Consider the following 20659-nt stretch of genomic DNA (forward strand, 5'->3'; position numbering starts at 1 on the left):
ACACAACACAGCAGATCAATTATCAGCTAAGGTTGGTATTTTCACTGCGCTCTCCCAATTTCTCAGTGATAGAAAAACTAAATCTAGATAATGTGGCTCTGATACACTCTAAACAGGAAGAGGGTACAAAACAATGAAACAAACAAATGGAAACTGTAAACATTATCACTGGAATTGAAATGACTCTGGAAAGAAAGAGTTGGAATTGTTAGAGAAAGTAAGCCAAACAATGATGTAGTCTATCCACAGAAATATAATTTATTAAAAATGATTCCCTCACGAAAGTCAGGACAAAGGCTCATCAATCGTCTTCTACAGGACAGCTATTTCAGCATTGGCTTTAGGGATATCATTTAAGGCAATGCTGCCCGTAGAGAGGCGAGGGTTATAGTTGTTTTGTTTTCATCTTTAAATCAGTCAGACCTCAGAAGCCAGGTGAGAGTTTAAGGTGCAATCAGCTGCTTTCATTAAAGGCCCACACGCATGTTTTTAATCTTTTCATATCACCCTGGAGCTTCGGTTTGTGTTCCATACTGATCATCCATCCATCCATTCATTATCCTAACCCGCTTATCCTGAACAGGGTCGCAGGGGGGCTGGAGCCTATCCCAGCATACATTGGGCGAAAGGCACGAATACACCCTGGACAGGTCGCCAGTCCATCACAAGGCACACACACCATTCACTCACACTCTCATACCTATGGGCAATTTACACTCTCCAATCAGTCTAACCTGCATGTCTTTGGACTGTGGGAGGAAACCGGAGTACCTGGAGGAAACCCACGCAAACACGGGGAGAACATGCAAACTGCACACAGAGAGGCCCCGGCCGACCGGGATTCAAACCCAGGACCTCCGTGCTGTGAGGTGGCATTGCTACCCAATGCACCATCCGTGCAAATGACATCTAAATGTTAACACAGAGAGCTGACCACAGGAGGCAGAGGGGGAATTGGGTTCTTGTGGCAGGGTTAGGGACTTTTAAAAAAACCTATTACACTGCTCTTTGTGAACATTTTGTGGTACATCTTGCGTGAACATTTTTTAGATACTAAAACCACCCTAGTGTAAAATCCAGCAAGACCAGCTTGAAATTACCAGCTACCAGTTGTTTCAAAACAAAGCTTGAGCTGGTCAAACCATGTTGAGTATGGAGCTGGTCTGAACTGGTCAACCAGCTACCAGCAGTTTCAACATAGCATGAGCGGCAGGGCAGTTGAACAGGGCTTTGCATACAAATGGATTCAGATTATGATTACCTCAGGAGGCACAAAACACAGAAAACAACAATGACTGCGGGAAAGGACCAGAGACTTTAACAGATGGGCATTGATGTTTATTTAGCACTGCAAAAAGGATAAAAGGACACGATATGTTCATCCACCCAATCAGATGAGGCGATGACACAGCCAACACCCTCCATATGGTATTTTAGACCAATCGTAGGCAATCTCCACATTTACGATGATGTGTAAACATCGACTAGTTAGAGGGGGTTTGTTGCAGTGGACAAAATCAACGTAGAGTTGTGTTCTCTCCACCAATGCGCCATTTTTCATAATTAGTACAAACTAGCTACAAGTTAATTTATAATAAGAATAATTTGTTATTTAGCTGACGCTTTTATCCAAAGTGACTTACAATTGAATAGATGTAGCAGGGGGCAATGCAGGGTTAAGGGCCTTACTCAAGGGCCCAACAGCTATGCCGATCTTATTGTGGCTACATTGGGTCTTGCACCACCAACCTTCCGGGTCCCAGTCATGTACCGTAGCCACTAGGCTACAGGCGGCCCCAGCAAGAAGAAAATGTACACAGTAAGTCTGCTCCCACCTTACAGGAGAGGAGGGAGGTGTGAGGAAGAGCACAGGTGAGTAAAGTAATACGTGCAGGTGCGTTTGAGAGTCAGGAAGGGAGTGAGGGCAGAACAAGACAATAAGTAAGACTGAGTAAAGGGGCCTCTGAGGCTGCACAAGGCCCAGAATAATTATTGCTGCATTTGTTAGTAGTGAAGGTGAAATAATAGTAATTTATCCACTACTGTAAGGGCTTGCAGTGCATCATGCTGGGGTGTTATGGGAAATGAAGTTACACACTCCACGGCCCACTACACCACCCTACACATGTACTGCACGGGGACCCACCGCGGAGGCTACCGCAGCACTGACACGTTCAGGCTGGTTATCTTCTTCTCTCTTAATGAACATGAGCAGGGGCTCCATTCCGTCTTCATCATAGGAGAGCGAAGGGGCTCCGGGCTCTGCTGTGGGAAAGGCAACTGCTCCCCCTGTTGGCGAAAGAAAGTTACAGCAGTTGTAGTGCACTGCACAGCGGTCTCTCACGCTTCCCGAAAAGCAGAATTTCCCGTGGTAAGTATTCAGTGTTGACCATGGGCTGCATACAGGTGCACAAACATTGAAAAGCACCAGGGGTGTTACAGGGTGGGCTGCTAAACTTAAAGATGGCCTGAACCACCTTGTTCCTACAACACACACACACACACACACACACACACGATACCATGCTCCACACCTGACCAAGCTTAATCAAAACACCACTGGAAAAGAACATTACATTTGTTTGCTTTATGGAACATTACAATTATTAATAAAAAGGTACAAGGTAGAGATGCATCATTTTCCTTGGCGCACTCCATTGTAACCCCCCAGCTCCCGACTCACTCCAAAAGAAAAGCTGATAAAGGCAATCATTTTCACAGATGTCACAGTAGTCACAGTCAAGACCAAAAACAGGAGTTCAGGAATGGCCACTGCCCCCCGAACATGCCTCCCAGAACCCCACCTCCCAGCTCCCCCCCCCCCAGGCCCTGCCTCCCGGCCCATCTCACTCCAGGTTATTTATAGCTGAGCAGCACTGTCTGCTTGTTGCTAGGAGACCATCTGCAAGTAATCCCTTCTTTTTACATCATGAATAATTGTGTGAATTTTACAATAAACCTCATTGGACAAAACCGACGGGCTATACAGTTAGTTCTTCTTAAAACCCATCAGCATTTGATTATGTGATGTAACAGCACAGTTTATATGCGTGTATAAATTCACATGAACACATGAACACACGAACGTGAGCACACAAACACACGCTCTGTTCAAATATTTTAATAATATTAATTTTACTCATCTGCGGTAGTTGTTCAAAAATGATATTTTAATTGATGGTTTCGAGTCTTGCGAACAATCCTTCCACAATATGAATGATATTGACGTTTTGGCCCAAGTACTGTGGGGCCCTACCAATTCACATTATCACCGCCCCTAGAATTCCCATTGGGCAGTGCTGGGCTGTGCTGCTCTAGATGACGCATGCACATGTTTCTGTCACTGACATTGTTAAACAGCCGATTTCTATCATGTATTGTTTATTTAGCTCGACTAAAAAAAGGCTGGCTGAAGCCATTCTCAGATTTAAAAAATGGAAAGCATCATAAGCTATTGATTCTTAAAAAAAAAGGAATCAATTTACAATTAAACACCCTTTTTTATGGCCGCAGTGTCTTGTCATCCTATTGGCCAGGAAAGAGGATAATGATTAGAGGGGTGTGTCTCAGTTCCCTATGAACACAGAAATGTATTCCTCTCTGTTATGGTTCCTCTCCCTCTTTCTGCCACTCTCTCTCTCTCTGTTGCTCTCTCGCTCCCTCCCTCTCCCTCTCTCAAACTTGCACATTCAGGGGGAGGGAGAGGAGTGTGAGACCAGAGTCATTACTGGGTTTATAAATGGGCTTTGATGCCTTGTGACAGTGCGTTATTGTCACCTACAGTATGTGCTTGTGGGCGGGGCTTGGGAAGAGGTCAGGCACCGTGTCAGCAGGGTCGTCTGGGTGATAGACAAGGCTCTGTGCAACGCTGTTATAATGAAATACGTCCACGCGTGACACACTCGCACGTCTTTGTTCTCTCAGGCGCGACACCGTAACAAATGCGTTCGTTGTGCGCCCTCCACTGTCGCGATACAGGCTATCATACACTGTGCTGCTGAGCGATAATACACAATAATATAATATTATATTTCCTAGCAATTATCTTCAACAAAGTCTATTTGATTTGAAAAGCAGTCATAAGCCACAATTAATAAACAGATTTTTAGCATCTGGAATTGCACCATGCAAAAACACCAGTCTCCAACACCTATGGACTTGATGTGTTTATTTTTTGATCACATTAAAAACAAAGGCAAAAACTCTTAACATCTTAAAACTCTATTACAGTAACTATTACTGTGTGACTTGCAATGTTTGTAATCTGTGTGGACAGTGGATATGGGGCAAAGTGTATTCCGTACGGAACAACCCATTTTTGACAGAAATTTGGGGTGCCCCAGTTGAAACAGGACTGTTGGCAACACAAGGTGGACTGTTTCAGAAGCTAGGTACCCAAATAAATGGTTGCAGGATCAGACCCAAATAAATATCTTTACAAAGTAGTTACCCTAAATAGAAAAATGTAGAAAAAAGATAGACTAAGCTACTCTCCATAAATATCTGTGGACAAGGGCATTTGGTAAGGAACTCAAACAAACAAAACATTCCTTTTACCCTTTTTTTCATATGCGCATAACCTTGGATTAATAATTGATGCTTTTGATAGCTTTATTACACAAGATAAACACTATTTGAGATCCTGAGCTTCAGGCCGATCCTGCCTTTATACAGTACCCCGGACTGCTGAAAATGAGCATCATGGGGATCAGGTTCCTGGGACAATGCCTCCAGCTTGCCTCAGGTAGAGACCAGTTTACCAACAGCTAAGGCAGGGGAATGACGACATAGCTGTGTGGAGAATATATTCACATGTACAGGGATGTACAGTGGCTTCAGAAAGTATTCAGACCCCTTTACTTTTTGCACACTTTATTATGTTATAGATTTAATTTTAATTGATAAAATAGTATTTTCTTGCCCATTAATCTGCACTCAATAACTCATAATGATGAAATGAAAATGTTTTTCAAAATCTATTCAAATGCGTTGTGGCTGGGATGCAGTGATGGGAGAACCTGCCGGAAGGATGACTCCAGCAGCCCTCCATCAATCAGGCCTTTATGCTACAGTGGCTAGACGGAAGCCACTCTTGAGAAAAAGGCAAATGACAGCCCAAATGGCATTTAAAGAGCAGACTCCGAGAACATGAGGAAAAATATTCTCTGGTCTAATGACCAGAGATTGTCTGGTCTGGTCCCTATGGAGAAGCATGGTGGTGGCAGCATAATAATAATAATCCTCATCATCATAATCATAATAATAATAATAATAATAACAATAATAATAATAATAATAGAATCAAATTATGGTTGAAATAAAAACCTGCAGGACGGTAGGTCTCCAGGAACAGGGGAACACTACAGAGATAAAGACCTGTATTGACCTGGATGGAGTCATTAAAATGGGAGAGACTCAGGAACAAACACGGCTAGTTTTACCGTGTTCCTGGCTTACCGGCAGGCAGGTGTCACATCCTTCTGATTCAGATACAGCCTGTACAGCTGCCCTCTGATTGGTTGAGAATGTGTGCTGTCAATCACCCGCTTTATCTCCATGTCTCAGAGCCCCAGACATCCCCTCTTAAGCTCTTTGAAACCGAGAGCAGCACTGGAGAATTCATCTCCACGTTAATATTTCATCACAGACAGCAGAGAGAGCTGAGCAGGTCGGGGTATGAGTTGTGGGAGTGGTTTAAAAGCAGCTTGCAGTCTGTCATCACCCCCCCACCCACCCACTCCATCCACTCCATCTCTGGTGCAGTTTCCTCTTCTCTTGCATTGGGCAGACTCTCATTAGATAACTTAGTCTGAGAGGCATTACAATAATGAGAGAAAGCAATAGTGTATAACATGTATAATTTGAGTGGCAAAAAAACAGCATATGCCCAGATGGGCTAATTATTCTGGCTTCTGAGCCAGTCCTTCTCTATACAGAGGAATTTGTGTGTCTGTGTGTGTGTGCGTGTGTGTGTGCTTGAGTGTGTGTGTGTGTGTGTGTGTGTGTGTGTGTGTGTGTGTTTGTGAGTGTGTGTGTGCATGTGAGTGTGTGTGTGTGTGCAGGTCAGTGTGAGTGTGTGTGTTTGCGATCGAGGGTTTGCAATCATAGACAGAGGGGCAGGAGGATTGTGGTGATTCAAAGGGAGGGGGGGGGTAGGACTTGGTCTTGGATTGGCAGCAGGGTTGGGTGGGGCATATGTACAGTATAGCTCATGAGAAGTAAAATAATTCTAGAAAAAGTGCCTCATATGTCCTTTCTGCTCTACTTCAAACACAGTGTCCTATCCTGCAGCAAATATTACTACCAGCTTATAGTTTTTCATTCCCTCCTATTTTCACTTATTGCTGTATTTATTGTTGTTGAAGAAGAGGTGGACTTTAAAGTGCAAAGAGGCCAACAACTGGCCAATTTGAAGTGCTTCTTTAAAACTGGAAGGATTTTTTAGAATACATTACTCTGACTACAATACGCTGATGTTTGCGGATTGCTCAAACCATGAAAGAAGACAGCAGAATCATATCATGAAGATGCTATGCTATTCTATTCTGCTATGCTATTCTGAATTCTCATCTACATATGGTAACTGAGAGTATCTCTGTACTTCTCTGACGTAGTGCTTGTTCACGCCCTATGTGATGGTGAAGATTGAGGTAAAAGGTCTGCCATCTGGTGGACATGGTATGTAACTATAACAGATATATTTTTCATTGCTGTTAACACAAGGCTGAAAAACTTTCACTGACACAAAATGTGAATTTGTATTACAGACAATTTAAGTAAAGATCGTTTTAATTTTATATTTTACCCTTGGCAGGAATTGATTACAATTCATTATAATAGGTAAACCGTGCATTCTAAGTTATAAAATTGCGTGCCTTTGTAAATTAAGGATGCAAGCTTCTCTATCAGAATATATATAGTTTAAGTAATTACATATGTCAAAACCGTCCTGGTAGCTATTTAGACATTATAAAGCTAATCCAATACGTAAAAAATTGTGTGTGTCCTCACATAAGTCGAATGTTGCCGAAAGAGTCTGAATAAAAAAATCAGGAGATTTAAAAATAAATAAATTAAAAGTAATTAGAGTGCAAAATAGTTTTAAAGGCGGCTTTCTGAATGTCTACGTGTCGATTTTCCCGAGAATTGTGCGAAGTCGCCGCGTCTGGACAGTGCTGCTATTTTGCTTCCTCAAGAGCGGCCGACAGACGCTCACGGACGTCAGACGGACACTGCAGCCAAGTCCGTCTGGTCTCGACTTGCTGTCTGACCTTGTGACTCTTCCAAAAGCAGTTATCGCGCTCTTATTTACGCGCGTTGTGCACGTGCTGGGCGGGGAGGGGATATTCGGTAACATCGTTCATTATACCCGGCGCTGAGCTGGGCTTTTGCTATGACTGGCACTGTGCGATTATCAGTCTGTGACATAACCGGCTATACCCAATTTTATAGTTAATGTCTGTCCGCTATATTGGGGGATTGTGCGCTTCCACTAAGTTTTGCATCAGCCAGGGATAATTATATTAATGGAGAATGTTGTAACTGTATGTGAATGTTGTAACTGTTAGCTAGTTCAGTTCAATGGTCCCAGAAGATGGCATAGGTAGGCTACTAAGTTAGCTAAGTCTGGACATTCATTAATTATCTAACTGGTATGTCAAGAAAACTACCCAGTCAGTCAGTCATTTTACAAATCATGGAATCCACCCTGGACAGGTCGCCAGTCCATCGCAGGGCACACACACCATTCACTCACACACTCATACCTACAGGCAATTTAGACTCTCCAATCAGTCTAATCTGCATGTCTTTGGACTGTGGGAGGAAACCGGAGTACCCGGAGGAAACCCACTCAGACACGGGGAGAAAATGCAAACTCCACACAACGGGGATTCTAACCCAGGACCTCCTTGCTGTGAGGCGGCAGTGCTACCCACTGCACCATCCGTGCCACCGGCTATTTAACCACAACCTTTAATTTGATCAGTTAAAAAAGAATGACCTTTTTTATGTAAATATTTGCAATATAGCACAATGTGAACATTGAGGACTTTTATTCTTTATGGCACAAATAGTTATTTTTGACATACTGTACCTTAAGAAGGAAAATAATCACTCTCAACAGGAAAAGCATCTAATTAACATCTTATTACATTTCAGGGATTGAAATTGTGGTTGCAATGTGGGGGCCCCCAGGAAGCTTGGTAACCACTGTTATACACCAAATCCACAAGCGTAGTTAGCTAAGCTAACCCTTGACATTTCCACACCATTTATTTAGCACAGTGTCTCATTTTTGTTATTGTCTGCAGCACCTATCAGAAGACTTGCTCTATTTGTGTGATGCGCTGTAGCAAATATTTGGCAATGTAAATGGCACATAAATCACACTGGGTTCTTTTTTCATTTGCATTTTGGGCAGCTCATAAGTCTTCGTGTTCATTCAAAGGAGAAGTGTATAGGCGTGTGTGTGTGTGTGTGTGTATTTGCATACCTATATGCATGCATATGTGTGTGTGTGTGTACTGTACATATGTGTGCGCACAGGTGGGTGGAAGGATCTGTGTGTCTGTGTGGAAATAAAATGTTATACGGGGATTCTGCATGAAACAATGGAACATTCGAGCTTCAAGACTGGCAAGATTCAAAGAAAAATAACAACAACTGTTTAAAATTTAATATTCCAAAGCCCCTCTGTGTTTATGAGATCCCTATATCTCTCAGTATGTGTGTGTCTGTGTGTGTGTGTGTATATTAATGGCATTGTGAAATCCCATTTCTCTCTACCCTCAGCTGCCTGGTGCGCTAGCACTGTGTGGGAGGGGGAGCTGGGAATGCTAATATGCTCTGCTCCCTGCAGAAGCTTTTCTCTTTTTAACAACGGCACAGGCTACACCTCACTGTTGTTATTTAGAGTATTTCTCACTCAGAGCCGCCCTGCCTCTCCCAAACCGCAGGAAATATGTTCCAACAAGCAGCCTCCTGAAATGAGATTCTGATAATTGGGAGTGTTGGCGGAGAGAAGATTTGTATCAGCAGACAGTTTTTTTTGTTTTTTTACTGATATTTCACAAGAACTTTATTTACTAGCGAAAGAGTGCATTGGCAGACAAAGCCTCCTATACCTGAAGGAGAGTGTAGTTTCATTAGGATTGTGTTGCAAACTCTGGCAGGAGATTTAGTAATATTTTGATATTTAATCTTTAGATGTATATTTTTTTCTTTCATTTTAGGGAGATGAAAGTATAGGGAAATACACAACACACATACAATGGGCTCCATAATTATTGGCATCCTTAATAAAAATGGACATGGATAATGACCTATATATTTTATGTTCAAACATATGGAAAAACAATATACTTTCATTTTAATTTACTTGAATGTTTCAATGTTTTTTATTAAGTAATTTATTTTTTTCTGAAAACCACAGGTGCTAAAAGTATTACCCCTAACAATTATTGTAAATAAAATGTAACACAGTGAAATTGGCAATACTATTTTACTCATCTCAAAATAAAATAAATATATTACTTCATTCCATAATTTCCACTTTCAATAGAGTATAAACATGAAAATGAGGTAACAAGCATGCAAAATCCCTTTGTCAACTATCAGCACGGGAAAGCCAAATAACTGTCAATGTAGAGCACACATATTGTATTTGACCATCATAAGTCAATGGGTACAAAAAATATATATAAATGCTTAAACATACCATTTACCACAGTAAGGGCAATAATAAAAAGGCATAAAACATATGGAATGGTTGCAAACTTGCCAGGAAGAGGACGCAAGTGCATATTATCCCCACAGACGGTAAGGAAGAGGATGCAAGTGCATATTATCCCCACAGACGGTAAGGAAGAGGATGCAAGTGCATACTATCCCCACAGACGGTAAGGAAGAGGATGCAAGTGCATATTATCCCCACAGACGGTAAGGAAGATGGTGAGGGAAGCCAAGAAGTTTAAGAATTTCACAGGTTTGTTGCGTCTTTGGGTCATCAAGTCTCAAAAAGACTGTCCCTACTGAGCACAATAAACAAAACCAAGGATCTGGTGTTTGCCAAACCTCATTGGAATTATGATAGGAAGAGAGTACTATGGTCAGGTGAGGCCACAATTGAATGTTTTGGCCTTACACACCAATGCATACAAGGAGACCTACTGTCAAATATGGAGGTGGATCATTGATGTTTTGTAGATGTTTTCCAGGGGCACTATTTAAGCTCAATGGCACAATTAATTCAACAAAGTATCAGTAAATCCAAGCAGAAGCTGAGACTTGGTTGTAGGCAGATTGTTCAGCAAGACAATGACTCCAAACATACATCAAAATCCACACAGAAATGGTAAACACAACAACCATGTTCTACAATGGCTCAGTGTGTGTGTCTCCAGACTTAGATCCCATCACAAATGTGTGGTCTGAAGGGAGGTATCCATATGTGTTCTCTAACCTTATCACAAATTATAAGAAAAGACTCATGGCTGTCATCTTTACCAGGGGTGTTTGCACAAAGTATTAAACCAGGGGTGCCAATAATTGTACAACTTGCTTTTTGGGGGAAATAATTTTTTTATTAGAAAAATGTAAGACTTTAAGACTGGTTAATTCCATTAAATAATTAATAAAGTGCACGACCTCACGCATGTTGTAAAATAAAGCTATAATTTTTTTAGTTTACATCATTTTTGTGCATATTTATTCAATATTTCGCCAATAATTCTGGAGCTGACTGTACACAAGCACACACACATAATCACGCATATTAATGCATGGTGATGGATATGCTGTGAGGAAAGCATGGGGAGGCAGCAGGATCCATCACATTCTTATCATGTTTCGGGTGCGTCATTGAATCATTGCAACATTCACATGGTAACATTGTAAAAAACGTACTGTACACTTAGGAGACAGAAACGAATGAAAACTACTGTGCTTGAAAACAACCGGAGCTTGACGTCCAGACCGGGCGAGTTTGAGTGCTCTGCCAGAGTGGGTGTTCAGCAGGAACCACAGAATATTTGATTAATTAATCAGCATTTTGTGGTGCTTCTAAAGCTCTTACATGCTCCATTTGGCCTGTCTGAAGGGACACTCAGCAGGATTACTCTGCTCACATCCCAGGAGGAGTGCATGTACATACGCACATACACACAGACATGCACACACACGCACACAGAAACACACATGCACACACACACACATGCACACACACGCACACAGGAACACATGCGCACACACACGTGTACTGTATGGACACACATGTACACGCACACAGAAACATACACACATTCACACACAGACATGCACACACACATGTATACTGTATGCACACACACACACGCGCACAAGCACACGCACACGCACACATGCGCGCACACACACACACACAACAAAGCTGAAAGCAAACAAACACTGAAAACACTCTGAGCTCAAGGGGCCAAATCATCCCATTTACTAAAAATGATCATTAAAAAGAGTTCAATTAGAGGGGAATGTTTACAATATTTTTGAAACGGCCATGGTCTGGCCTTCTTCTAACTCTTCATTTTCTGTAACAACTCTGCTTTTTTGAGTAATTGAAAGCTTCAGAAATGAAACAAATCATCCTTGAAAATGGATGTTTGTATTCTCTGGTGAATAAAAATATTCACCACAGATGAACTTTTACCATCCCGTGCCCCAAAAAATAATAATAATATGAATAATAATGGTGTGGCAAGCGCGGCTCAGATTGCGGGAAGGAGGCAGGACAGTCCGAGGACCACGCCCACTGGTTAAGTAGGCACACACCTGGACTAAATTACGGATCAGTCCAGGTGCTTATGAATGTGCGCTTCTTTCCACGGCAGGCAGCCGAGACCAGAGAACCACGGGCGTGAGCTGTGGGCGAGCCAAACCCACAGAGCCCAAGCTTGCTGAAAAGATTCACGAGTCTGGTTAATTTTTTAGACATTTGTTATTTTCGTTTATTGTTTTGGCCCGGATCCTGTGAGGGTGACGGGTGAGGATTTTTGTATATTTTACATTTGGGCGTGGGTTTGCGGATGCCAGTTCCTGTAATATAATAAAACGCCAGTGAAAACGACAATTGCTCCTACTTCCATGTGTCCATCTGTTCTGTCCACTCGGGTATGTCAAGGCGTGTAACAAATGGTAACTGTCTTTATACTGCAACCTTCTTACAATCTTCATAGCCCAAAATGCATACAGTAAAGCAAATAAATTCCCAACACAAATAAGCAACACACAACACACTTAGCTATCAGATTTAAATAATAATATTATTTCTGTATCTTCTAATAGTGAGCTCCAAAGTGTTTGCAACTTCCCTATCTAAAATATAGCACATAATTACCTCATTAAAAAGCACATTTCATAATCCGCAGAATTCAGAATTAACATTGTTGTGACAGTCCTCTGCTACTTTTCTGTTTGTGTGTGTGCGCTCGTATTCAAAACTTGTTTTCCCCTCCTTTGCTTTTCGCTGTGATTTCCCTCAGGATGCTATTACAACACTGTTAGGCTGGAGAGAGTGGGAGACGAGAGCGACAGAGGGAAGGAGCGAGAAAGAGAGAAAACGAGAAGGGATGGACAGTATACGGGAGGGGAGGGGTGAGAGTGTTTGAGAGGAAGGAAGCAAGAGGTGAAATAAAGTAAATAATTACCACAGTATAAAGGCACGGGTATTGCAATGCTCTCCTGTGGTCTGGCTTTTCATTTATTTGAGTCCGATTCGTAAAGGTGGCTGCTGTGTGTGTGTGTGTGTGTGTGTGTCTGCGTGTGTGTGTGGTTGTGTGTGTAAGTGCATCTGTGTGTTTGTGTGTGTCTGTGTGTTTGTGTGTGTGTGCATCTGTGTGTGTGTGTGTGTGTGTGTGTGTGTGTGAGAGTGTGTGTGTGTCGGTATGTGTGTGTGTCTGTGTGTAGAGTCTAGTTTTATGGGCCTTGCTAAGCAACATGCTAATTTCCGTCTAGCCCCGCCCCACTTGAATCCCACTTGAATCCATGAGAATACATTCTGAATGACCGCACTAGGCAGTATGGTCATTACGCAATATCTTTTGGCCTTCCCTACATAGGTTCTGCCCCCTCTCCACCGCCTCCATAGAGCCAATATTGGCATGTGTGTTGTGTATGTATGTGTATACCTATATTTATATTTATCTGTAGTGTGTGTGCCCGTGTGTTAGGCATGTGTTAGTATTAATACAGTGTGTGCACAGGTATTAATATACATCCATATTAGTGTGACAAAAGACAGACAGACAGACATGAAGAGAGGGAGAGAGAGAGGGGGGGAATAGAGAACGAGAGTTGCCAAATTGTTTCTGAGAATGTAAAAGTGGATTCTCAGTCATTAAAAATCTGCCATTATTCAGCCTCATACACAAACACATTTTCTGAACAGGCATAGGGCAGAAGGCATGTGAACTCTACCTTGGCAGTAGCTGGACCTGAGGGAGTGAGCAGTGGCACAGTTCAACTGCAGTCCTCATCCTCAACCCTGTGAGGGGAGAGGGGGCCTAGACATGGAAGGACAGAGAAAAAAATAAACAAAAATTCTGGCATCAGTTTGGGCAGTTAGGAAATTGTCTCTGGCTCACATTGAGCTGTTTTGACAGTCTTTCTAAGGGTAGAAATACGATCTTGGAATGATATCCACTCCATTTTGGAATGTCGGAAAAAGGCAGATTGAAATGAGGTTCCAGAATGAGAAGGCTCACATTGTCAGCAGTTCTCTTGTGTGTCCCCCACAGCCAAGATGTAACTGAGTGTTTACATATTTTTAGGTCAGTATTTTTTAAAAACCCAAGAACTGAATGTCATGTTAAAATACATTTCTGGAAATCAGATTATTAATACAGTATTATATCTGTATACAAAAGCTTTGTATAGGTGGCACCATTTCAAATCACCTGCCTCTTATTTGAATGTACCCATGCAAATAATGTTTAAACAGTCATTTCCTGTCTATTGAGGAGTGTATGGAGACCAGCACAGCCATGTGAGAACAATGTGAAAAGTGCACACACATTTGCTTGCATTGGAGGAAGACAAACTGACTTACTGTAACATGTTTGCATTTCAGAATACTTGTCTATCTGCCCAACAAAGCACCGAAAAAAATTTCTTGCAGGGTATATGGACCATGTTCTGTAGACAAATAGGTTAATATGAAAATCACGAGCAGTCCCAGAAAATGTATTACCGTAACTACATGTTATGGCTAGGCCACACTGTCTAACGAAAGTAGCGTCAGGTGTACGCTGCGAGTTTGATTTTTACGACGCCAAAAGTATCTGTCAAAAATATACGCCGGACAGAAGCGCAGAGAAAGGCAAGTTTCATCCAGGAACAACGCTTGCGCGCTTATGGGAGTGCTGGTTCGCTGGACGCGTGCGCACTGTGTGTCTGTAGTGGAGAGAATTGTGAATGGGGGTGTCTTCAGGGGTGTGCAGTCAGAAGTCGGACTCAGAGGAGCCAGGAAGTAACTTCGAGCCATGCAGAGAGACGGTTAAAGTAGAGCGAGCACCGTTTGTTGTCAGAGGACAGTATCACGCTGGGATCGAGCAAGGAATAATAGGCAATTGCGAAATCGAACCAAATCGCCTGCAGTGCCCGACACTGACCACACTATAGCCTATTTGAGATCCGACAGAGGAAGAATACCACATCACGTCCCATACAATAAACGTAAATACCACAGCACATTTCGATACCCTCTGAGTCACTTAAAAAGAGGAAGGAAGAAAATAAAAGCGGGATCAGGGGAGTTGAAAGTATATTCTCTCCTGAAGTCACATACACACAAAACTACGGAAATTGCTAAAATAGCGCTTAAGATGCCCCGAGTGGTCCCGGATCAGAGGAGCAAGTTCGAAAATGAGGAATTTTTCAGAAAACTCAGCCGGGAGTGTGAGGTAAGTCGATTAATTTCAAACACGGTATAAAGTGGCGGAAACTAGCTTGGTATCTTGCGAGCCACGTTATTTCAGCGCTGGTAGAACTCAAGAACAAAAAGAAGTTGTTGAGTAAACTAGGAAGAATCATGATTCATTGTAAAAGAAGAGAACACATGAGTGCAAGATAGTCAATTTGAACACACTGATGTTTGTTACATACTTAGTATAAACTTCCTGTTTCAATCTCCAGCAATGGGAACAGTAAGAATGGTTTTGAAGTTCGCTCATATCATAGCGCATCGGTCATATGCCGAGTCCCTTGACTGGCAGACTTTAATATCGCTGATGTATGCTGATGATAGTTACGCGTTGATAATATTATTCTGATAAGAAAAAGAAATATCAGGTATGCGGCCTTTTTCAAAATTGTAACGCATATTTCCAATGACATTGTGTTTTGGTCTGTAAGCTCGCCTACTGTGTTTTACGACGATAGTCTATATTTTCCAAGTTTAATTTTAACGTTAAATTAGTCGAAGTAAATCCATAGTTAACCCTATAGTTAAATGTTTAAACGAGACGTTTTATTTTTTAATTGTATTTATTGCATGCTATGATTCAGGTTTATTTTTGTATGAAGCAGCCGGTTTACAGTATGCCTTCATGTGAAGGGACGCATTGCCGTAACAAATGTCACGATTCAAAGGTTCGTGGTGCCATGCGTTTATTTTATTGCCACTAACAGCATCATTGTTACTTTTCTTTCAAAGATCAAATACACCGGTTTCCGAGACAGACCGCACGAGGAAAGGCAGGCCAGGTTCCAGAATGCCTGTCGGGACGGACGGTCAGAAATAGTGAGTAGTCTATCATTGGCCATTTTAACTGTCAAAAATCTACATCACTGTCATCTTAAGCACCACCAGTTAAGATCAGCATTTTGTCTAAGTTAATGCCTTTCATTGCTGCACATAATTACCCGGAACTAGACAGATTGTCATACAGCGGCAAGAAACCTACTTCCTTATTTATAATTTATTTTCTGATGCGGCCAAAAAACAATATTAAAAAGTGTTTGGATAAACGGCTTTACATTAACGTAGGTGTCAAAGTTAGTAATTGACTGTCTCTATAGTTTCATTATTGTCCCCCATTCTCAGTTAAATAATGACTTAATCTGAACAGCGATAGACACTTCACAATGAATGGGAACGCGAGGTCTACTCGTGGCTGAATTTAACGCCCAGTAGTCATTCCTCTCTAGTATCCGCATCCGTCATCCGCAGCGAGATATTTTTCAGAAGTCTTGCGTAGTGGAGTCAGATGGGTATAATTATACAGTATTTAAAATACCTTGCGGTAATACGTAATCGGTTTGAGCCCACCACCCATCTGACTTTTTATGTGCGTGGGCTCAAATGATGAGCTTGAGCCCGGCAGCCCATGCCCCATACAGCAGGTATAGGCTATTTGTGTAGGCCTACTTTATTTAGTAAAACTCATCTTTAGTCAACATTGCCCGTTTTCAGCCATCCGTTTTATTTTCGTCTGTAGCTTATGCTTGCATTTTTCGCCATACTTTTTATTATTCTAATTCTGAAAACATTTCATTACTATCCACTCATTAGATGCAGCTTCTTCCTTTAAAGGATATAGGATTTAAACACCTTGTACCCTTACTGTACTCATTAAGGTATTTGTATGAAATCTTTTCGATGATTTTGCAGTAAGTCTTCATTGTCTTAAAATACTTCTGGTGTGTGTTACCTCATAGCCTACTTGATAATGATTTTTTAATGATATTGATTTATCATCCATATAAATAGAAAAGTCGTTTTTATGACCACTAAAAGTTTTTTTTAAATGTCAAAGTAAGACTTTCAGACCGATGAGCAGTGCTGATCCACTATACCTTCTAGCCTAAGCTACACATAACACTTACCGGACATAATATTTATTTTGATTTTAATTTTTTGGACTGCACAAGTGTCACGATGTTAATCGTTTCATGTACTGGAGAACCAAATGTTGTTCCCCAGCATAAGTGAATTAAAATGCCCTCGGAAAAATTATATTCACTGAGGGACATTTCTGTCTAAACAAAAGTTGCCCTTTGATTATGTAATCATAATTTATAATTCATAAACAAACATGTTCCTCAGAGACAGAATTGTAAACCACAAATCGGAGAATAATATTTTTAAAAAACACAGCAACAAAACAAAACGATAAACCGGGCGAAAGTGCTTGGGTCGGAGAGGGAAAGCACGTCTCCATTAAAAGGACTTTGAAATGAAAGCAATTTGCTTAATGCAAATACAATTTGGATCTTTTTTTTTTGTGCTATTTGTTCTGGATGAAAATTGAAACATAAACAGAAAGATAAACGGACTTTGAGGATGGCGCTTTGTGACCAGTCATGATTCTGTCGCTTACCGGCAAAGCCCCCCACCAACACCCCTTTTATTATTTTTAGTTTGTATAATTCTGTCTGAGATTTGGGTAAATCTATTGCATTTTAAGGTAGACATTTCTCTGCATTTTCCATTTAAGAAGCCCGTCAGTCACATGTGCGTGTTTTAGCGCATTTCCCCAATAAACCACTGTGCCCCTATTTTAAAATATCTTTGGCAGATTAAGACTCGTGTGTGGCAGTTTTATATTTATTTATACACACACACTACACTCACACACACACACACACACACACACACACACTCACTGAGCACTTTATTAGGTAGACTTGTACAGCAGCTTGTTAATGCAAATATTTATTCAGCCAATCATGTGGCAGCAACTAAACACATACAAATGCAGACCAAATGTCAGAATAGAGAAGAAATGTGATTGAAGTGATTTTGACCATGGAATGATTGTTGGTGCCAGAAAGGGTGGTTTGAATATTGCAGAAACTGCTGATCTCCTGGGATTTTCACGCACAACAGTCTCTAGAGTTTGCAGAGAATGGTGCGAAAAATAAAAAACATCCAGTGAGCAGCAGTTCTGCAGGCAAAAACGGCTTGTTATTGAGAGAGGTCAGTGGAGAAGGGCCAGAGCTGACAGGAAGGTGACAGTAACACAAATAACCACACATTACAACCGTGGTATGCAGAAGAGCATCTCTAAACACACAACTCGTCGAACCTCAAAAGTGGATAGGCTACAGCAGCAGAAGACCAATAAATCAAAAAAATAAGTCTAATAAATACATAATAAAGTGTTCACTGAGTGTGTGTATATATATATATATATATAGATGCTTTTTACTGTGATAGACTCAACATGGCATGGGGTAGAGGAATCTTGTATAGTGAAAAATGAAAATTGCGTTTTTTCTTTTCAGATACTAGCTATGGATCTCGCTCCCGGTATTGAATGAGCTGTTTTAGCTCTCTGCTAGTAATAGCAGTGCAAGGGCTTGTTTAAAATAATATATAGATTTCTCTCTCTGTTCCCTGCCTCTTGTGCTCTCTCTTTCTTTTCTCCCTCTCTTTTTCTGTATTTTTGAAGGCGTATCCTGTATCTTGTTCTGCCAGCAGTGAATGCTGGTAAAGCAGATTCAGATGTGTGTAACTCAATACTGAAGATTGAGAAAATGATGCCTACCCCCACCCTACCCCCTCTTTCTTCTCTGAGTGTTCTAAATGCTGTCCCTTCCTTCAGGCTCTCTCTCTCTCTCTCTCTCTCTCTCTCTCTCTCTCCACCCCACCCCCCCCCCTCAGTGAAGTGAAATATAAATGACTGACTGCATAATTTATGGAAGGCCCTGCTTTCTGATCCTGTTTGTATTGATTTCTTTCTAAAAGGCTTTTGTGGCGACAGGAACCAATCTCTCCCTGCAGTTCTTCCCGGCGAACCTGCACGGGGAGCAGCGACAGGCGCCCACGCGGGAGTACGTGGACTTCGAGAGGGAAACGGGAAAGGTAAAAAAAAAAAAAAACCTAAAACCCCCAAATAACTTTTCCAAGGCCACGGTTTCCATGTCTTGATTGAATCCTTGAACGTTCACATTGAAGCGGGGCTTTTGTTTCGCACACTGGGGGTTTGATTCACGTCCTGGCAACCCCTCCCTCTCTCTTATTCTCTCTGTCTATCACAGCATGCAGTTCTCCAGAGGTAAACGTGTTCATTTCTCAGGTCTTCCGCTGTTTCGGCAAAACAGAAGCGACGGGCTTCCTGCGCACTAAGAGACCGTTTGCATTGCCTGCTCATTGCCACCGGGCCGTGTTCAAAATCCACCATCGCCCATGGGCATGGGGTGAACCGTGGTCATAGGCACCCCCAACACAATCTATTGCTCGGCTGTATTGGGGAGTCTGTGACCGGACCGAGACATGTACATTAGCTGTTGGCCCTTTCTTGCGGCAGTGCAATTGTGCCACCACGGTGGGTTTCTGTGCCCCAGTGGGGCATTGGCAGGGGGTGGCGGTGTGCGTCACTAGCGGGAATGCACTAGTGAGAAACGTGAGGACGGCAGCTGGGAGAAATCGATGGGAGCGCTCGGCCCTCCCCTCCCCGCCGCCGGGCCGATCTTCGGTCCTTAATAATTCAGAAAGCGCCGGAGGAAGGCATCGGGGAGCGGCCCGGCTCTGCAGACATGTGAGGCGTCCACTGGGCAGAGGCCCCGGCGGTAACTCTGCCTCCCCCCCCCCCACCGCCCCCCGCGCTCCCACGAAGCGCGCTGCAGCTTTAATGAGCTGTTTGCACCGCCGCGTTCAAAAACAAACCGCCGCCCCGTCCGTGCTCACGGCCCGAGACCAGGCCGCCTCACCTGTCGGCGGGGAAACCGGCCCTTCTGTCGGTAATTAGCCCAATCTCCACTTTAATTAGCCAAATGAGTCTTTCCCTTTATGATGCTGTAAATGGCTGTCGATGTTGGACAGGAAACCCCGGTCCGGTCTGGTCCCACGGGTCTGAGTGTGTGTGTGTGTGTGTGTGTGTGTGGGAGAGAGCTGCAGTTAGCCTGTGTGTGTGTGTGTGTGTGTGTGTGTGGTGTGGGAGAGAGCTGCAGTTGGCCTGTGTGTGTGTGTGTTTGCGATTGGCTGCGATTGGCTGGGAGGCGGTGTTCAGCCTCACTGTGTCAGGCTCGGCTCCCTGTAGGCCTGGGGCGTCAGGCTTGGGGTGTCAGTCTCCAAGCCGTCAGGGACCTTCTGCTTCCAGTGGTGTTCCTCTGCTCCACACTCGCGCTGTTGTTCACTCAATTTATAGCTACGTGCTTCCATTTTTTTTTCCACAAAGAAAATTAGGTTAATTCTGTCAATGTGTGACACAAGATTTAAGAAAGTTCCGCTTTCTCTAAAAGTCAAGAGAAATGTGGTTTTGAGAAGCCAACTCTGGGCACAAACTGACAGAATTCGGGCTTTGCACACCACAGCCATTATGACTGTGTGCTCAACCGCACAGCAGAACTGTAGGAGGAGTTACAGGGTTGTCAACTCAAGAGCTTTGACCAAAAAGCTTCCCTCCTGAAGGAGAGGTGCATGATGGGTAAAAACAGACACCTACTGTTTGAAGGTTGGAAGTCTTGGGCTTCTTTATTCAGAACTCTCACATGGGGGTGGGGGCTGTATGGTAGAGGCGGTAGAGGGTAGTAAGAGTGTAATTTTTGGCTCTATTAATGTGTCATAAAAGTTAATTAAGTGATAAACGTCAATTGAGTCATAAAAAGTATGGGCTGAAAAGGTTTGAGAGACACTGAGAAGTCTCCACGTTCTGGAAAATGCTCCAGGTTTCTCACCCTCCAGGGG

At 42.6% G+C, this 20659-nt stretch overlaps 1 protein-coding gene and 1 long non-coding RNA gene across 5 annotated transcripts in view; one reads left to right on the top strand and one right to left on the bottom strand.

Annotated features, from left to right (window-relative positions):
- Positions 1-1556: 1556 nt before the first annotated feature.
- Positions 1557-14333, bottom strand: LOC133130081 (uncharacterized). Its single transcript, XR_009708905.1, has 3 exons — positions 14078-14333; positions 13447-13532; positions 1557-2289 (listed from the first exon to the last, which is right to left on the bottom strand). It is a non-coding gene; the product is annotated as an uncharacterized LOC133130081 (long non-coding RNA).
- Positions 14334-14482: 149 nt separating this feature from the next.
- The window catches only part of cbfb (core-binding factor subunit beta), a 34394-nt gene continuing 28217 nt past the window's right edge, over positions 14483-20659 (top strand). For all 4 annotated transcript variants that reach the window (XM_061246322.1, XM_061246323.1, XM_061246324.1 and 1 more), the window contains exons 1-3: positions 14483-14930; positions 15683-15769; positions 18719-18835. In XM_061246322.1, the coding sequence (XP_061102306.1) occupies positions 14853-14930; positions 15683-15769; positions 18719-18835 (282 nt within the window). In that variant the 5' untranslated portion in view covers positions 14483-14852. The remainder of the gene's footprint in view (positions 14931-15682; positions 15770-18718; positions 18836-20659) is intronic.

The sequence above is a fragment of the Conger conger genome, chromosome 6 (genome assembly GCF_963514075.1).
Source record: "Conger conger chromosome 6, fConCon1.1, whole genome shotgun sequence".
NCBI lineage: Eukaryota > Metazoa > Chordata > Actinopteri > Anguilliformes > Congridae > Conger > Conger conger.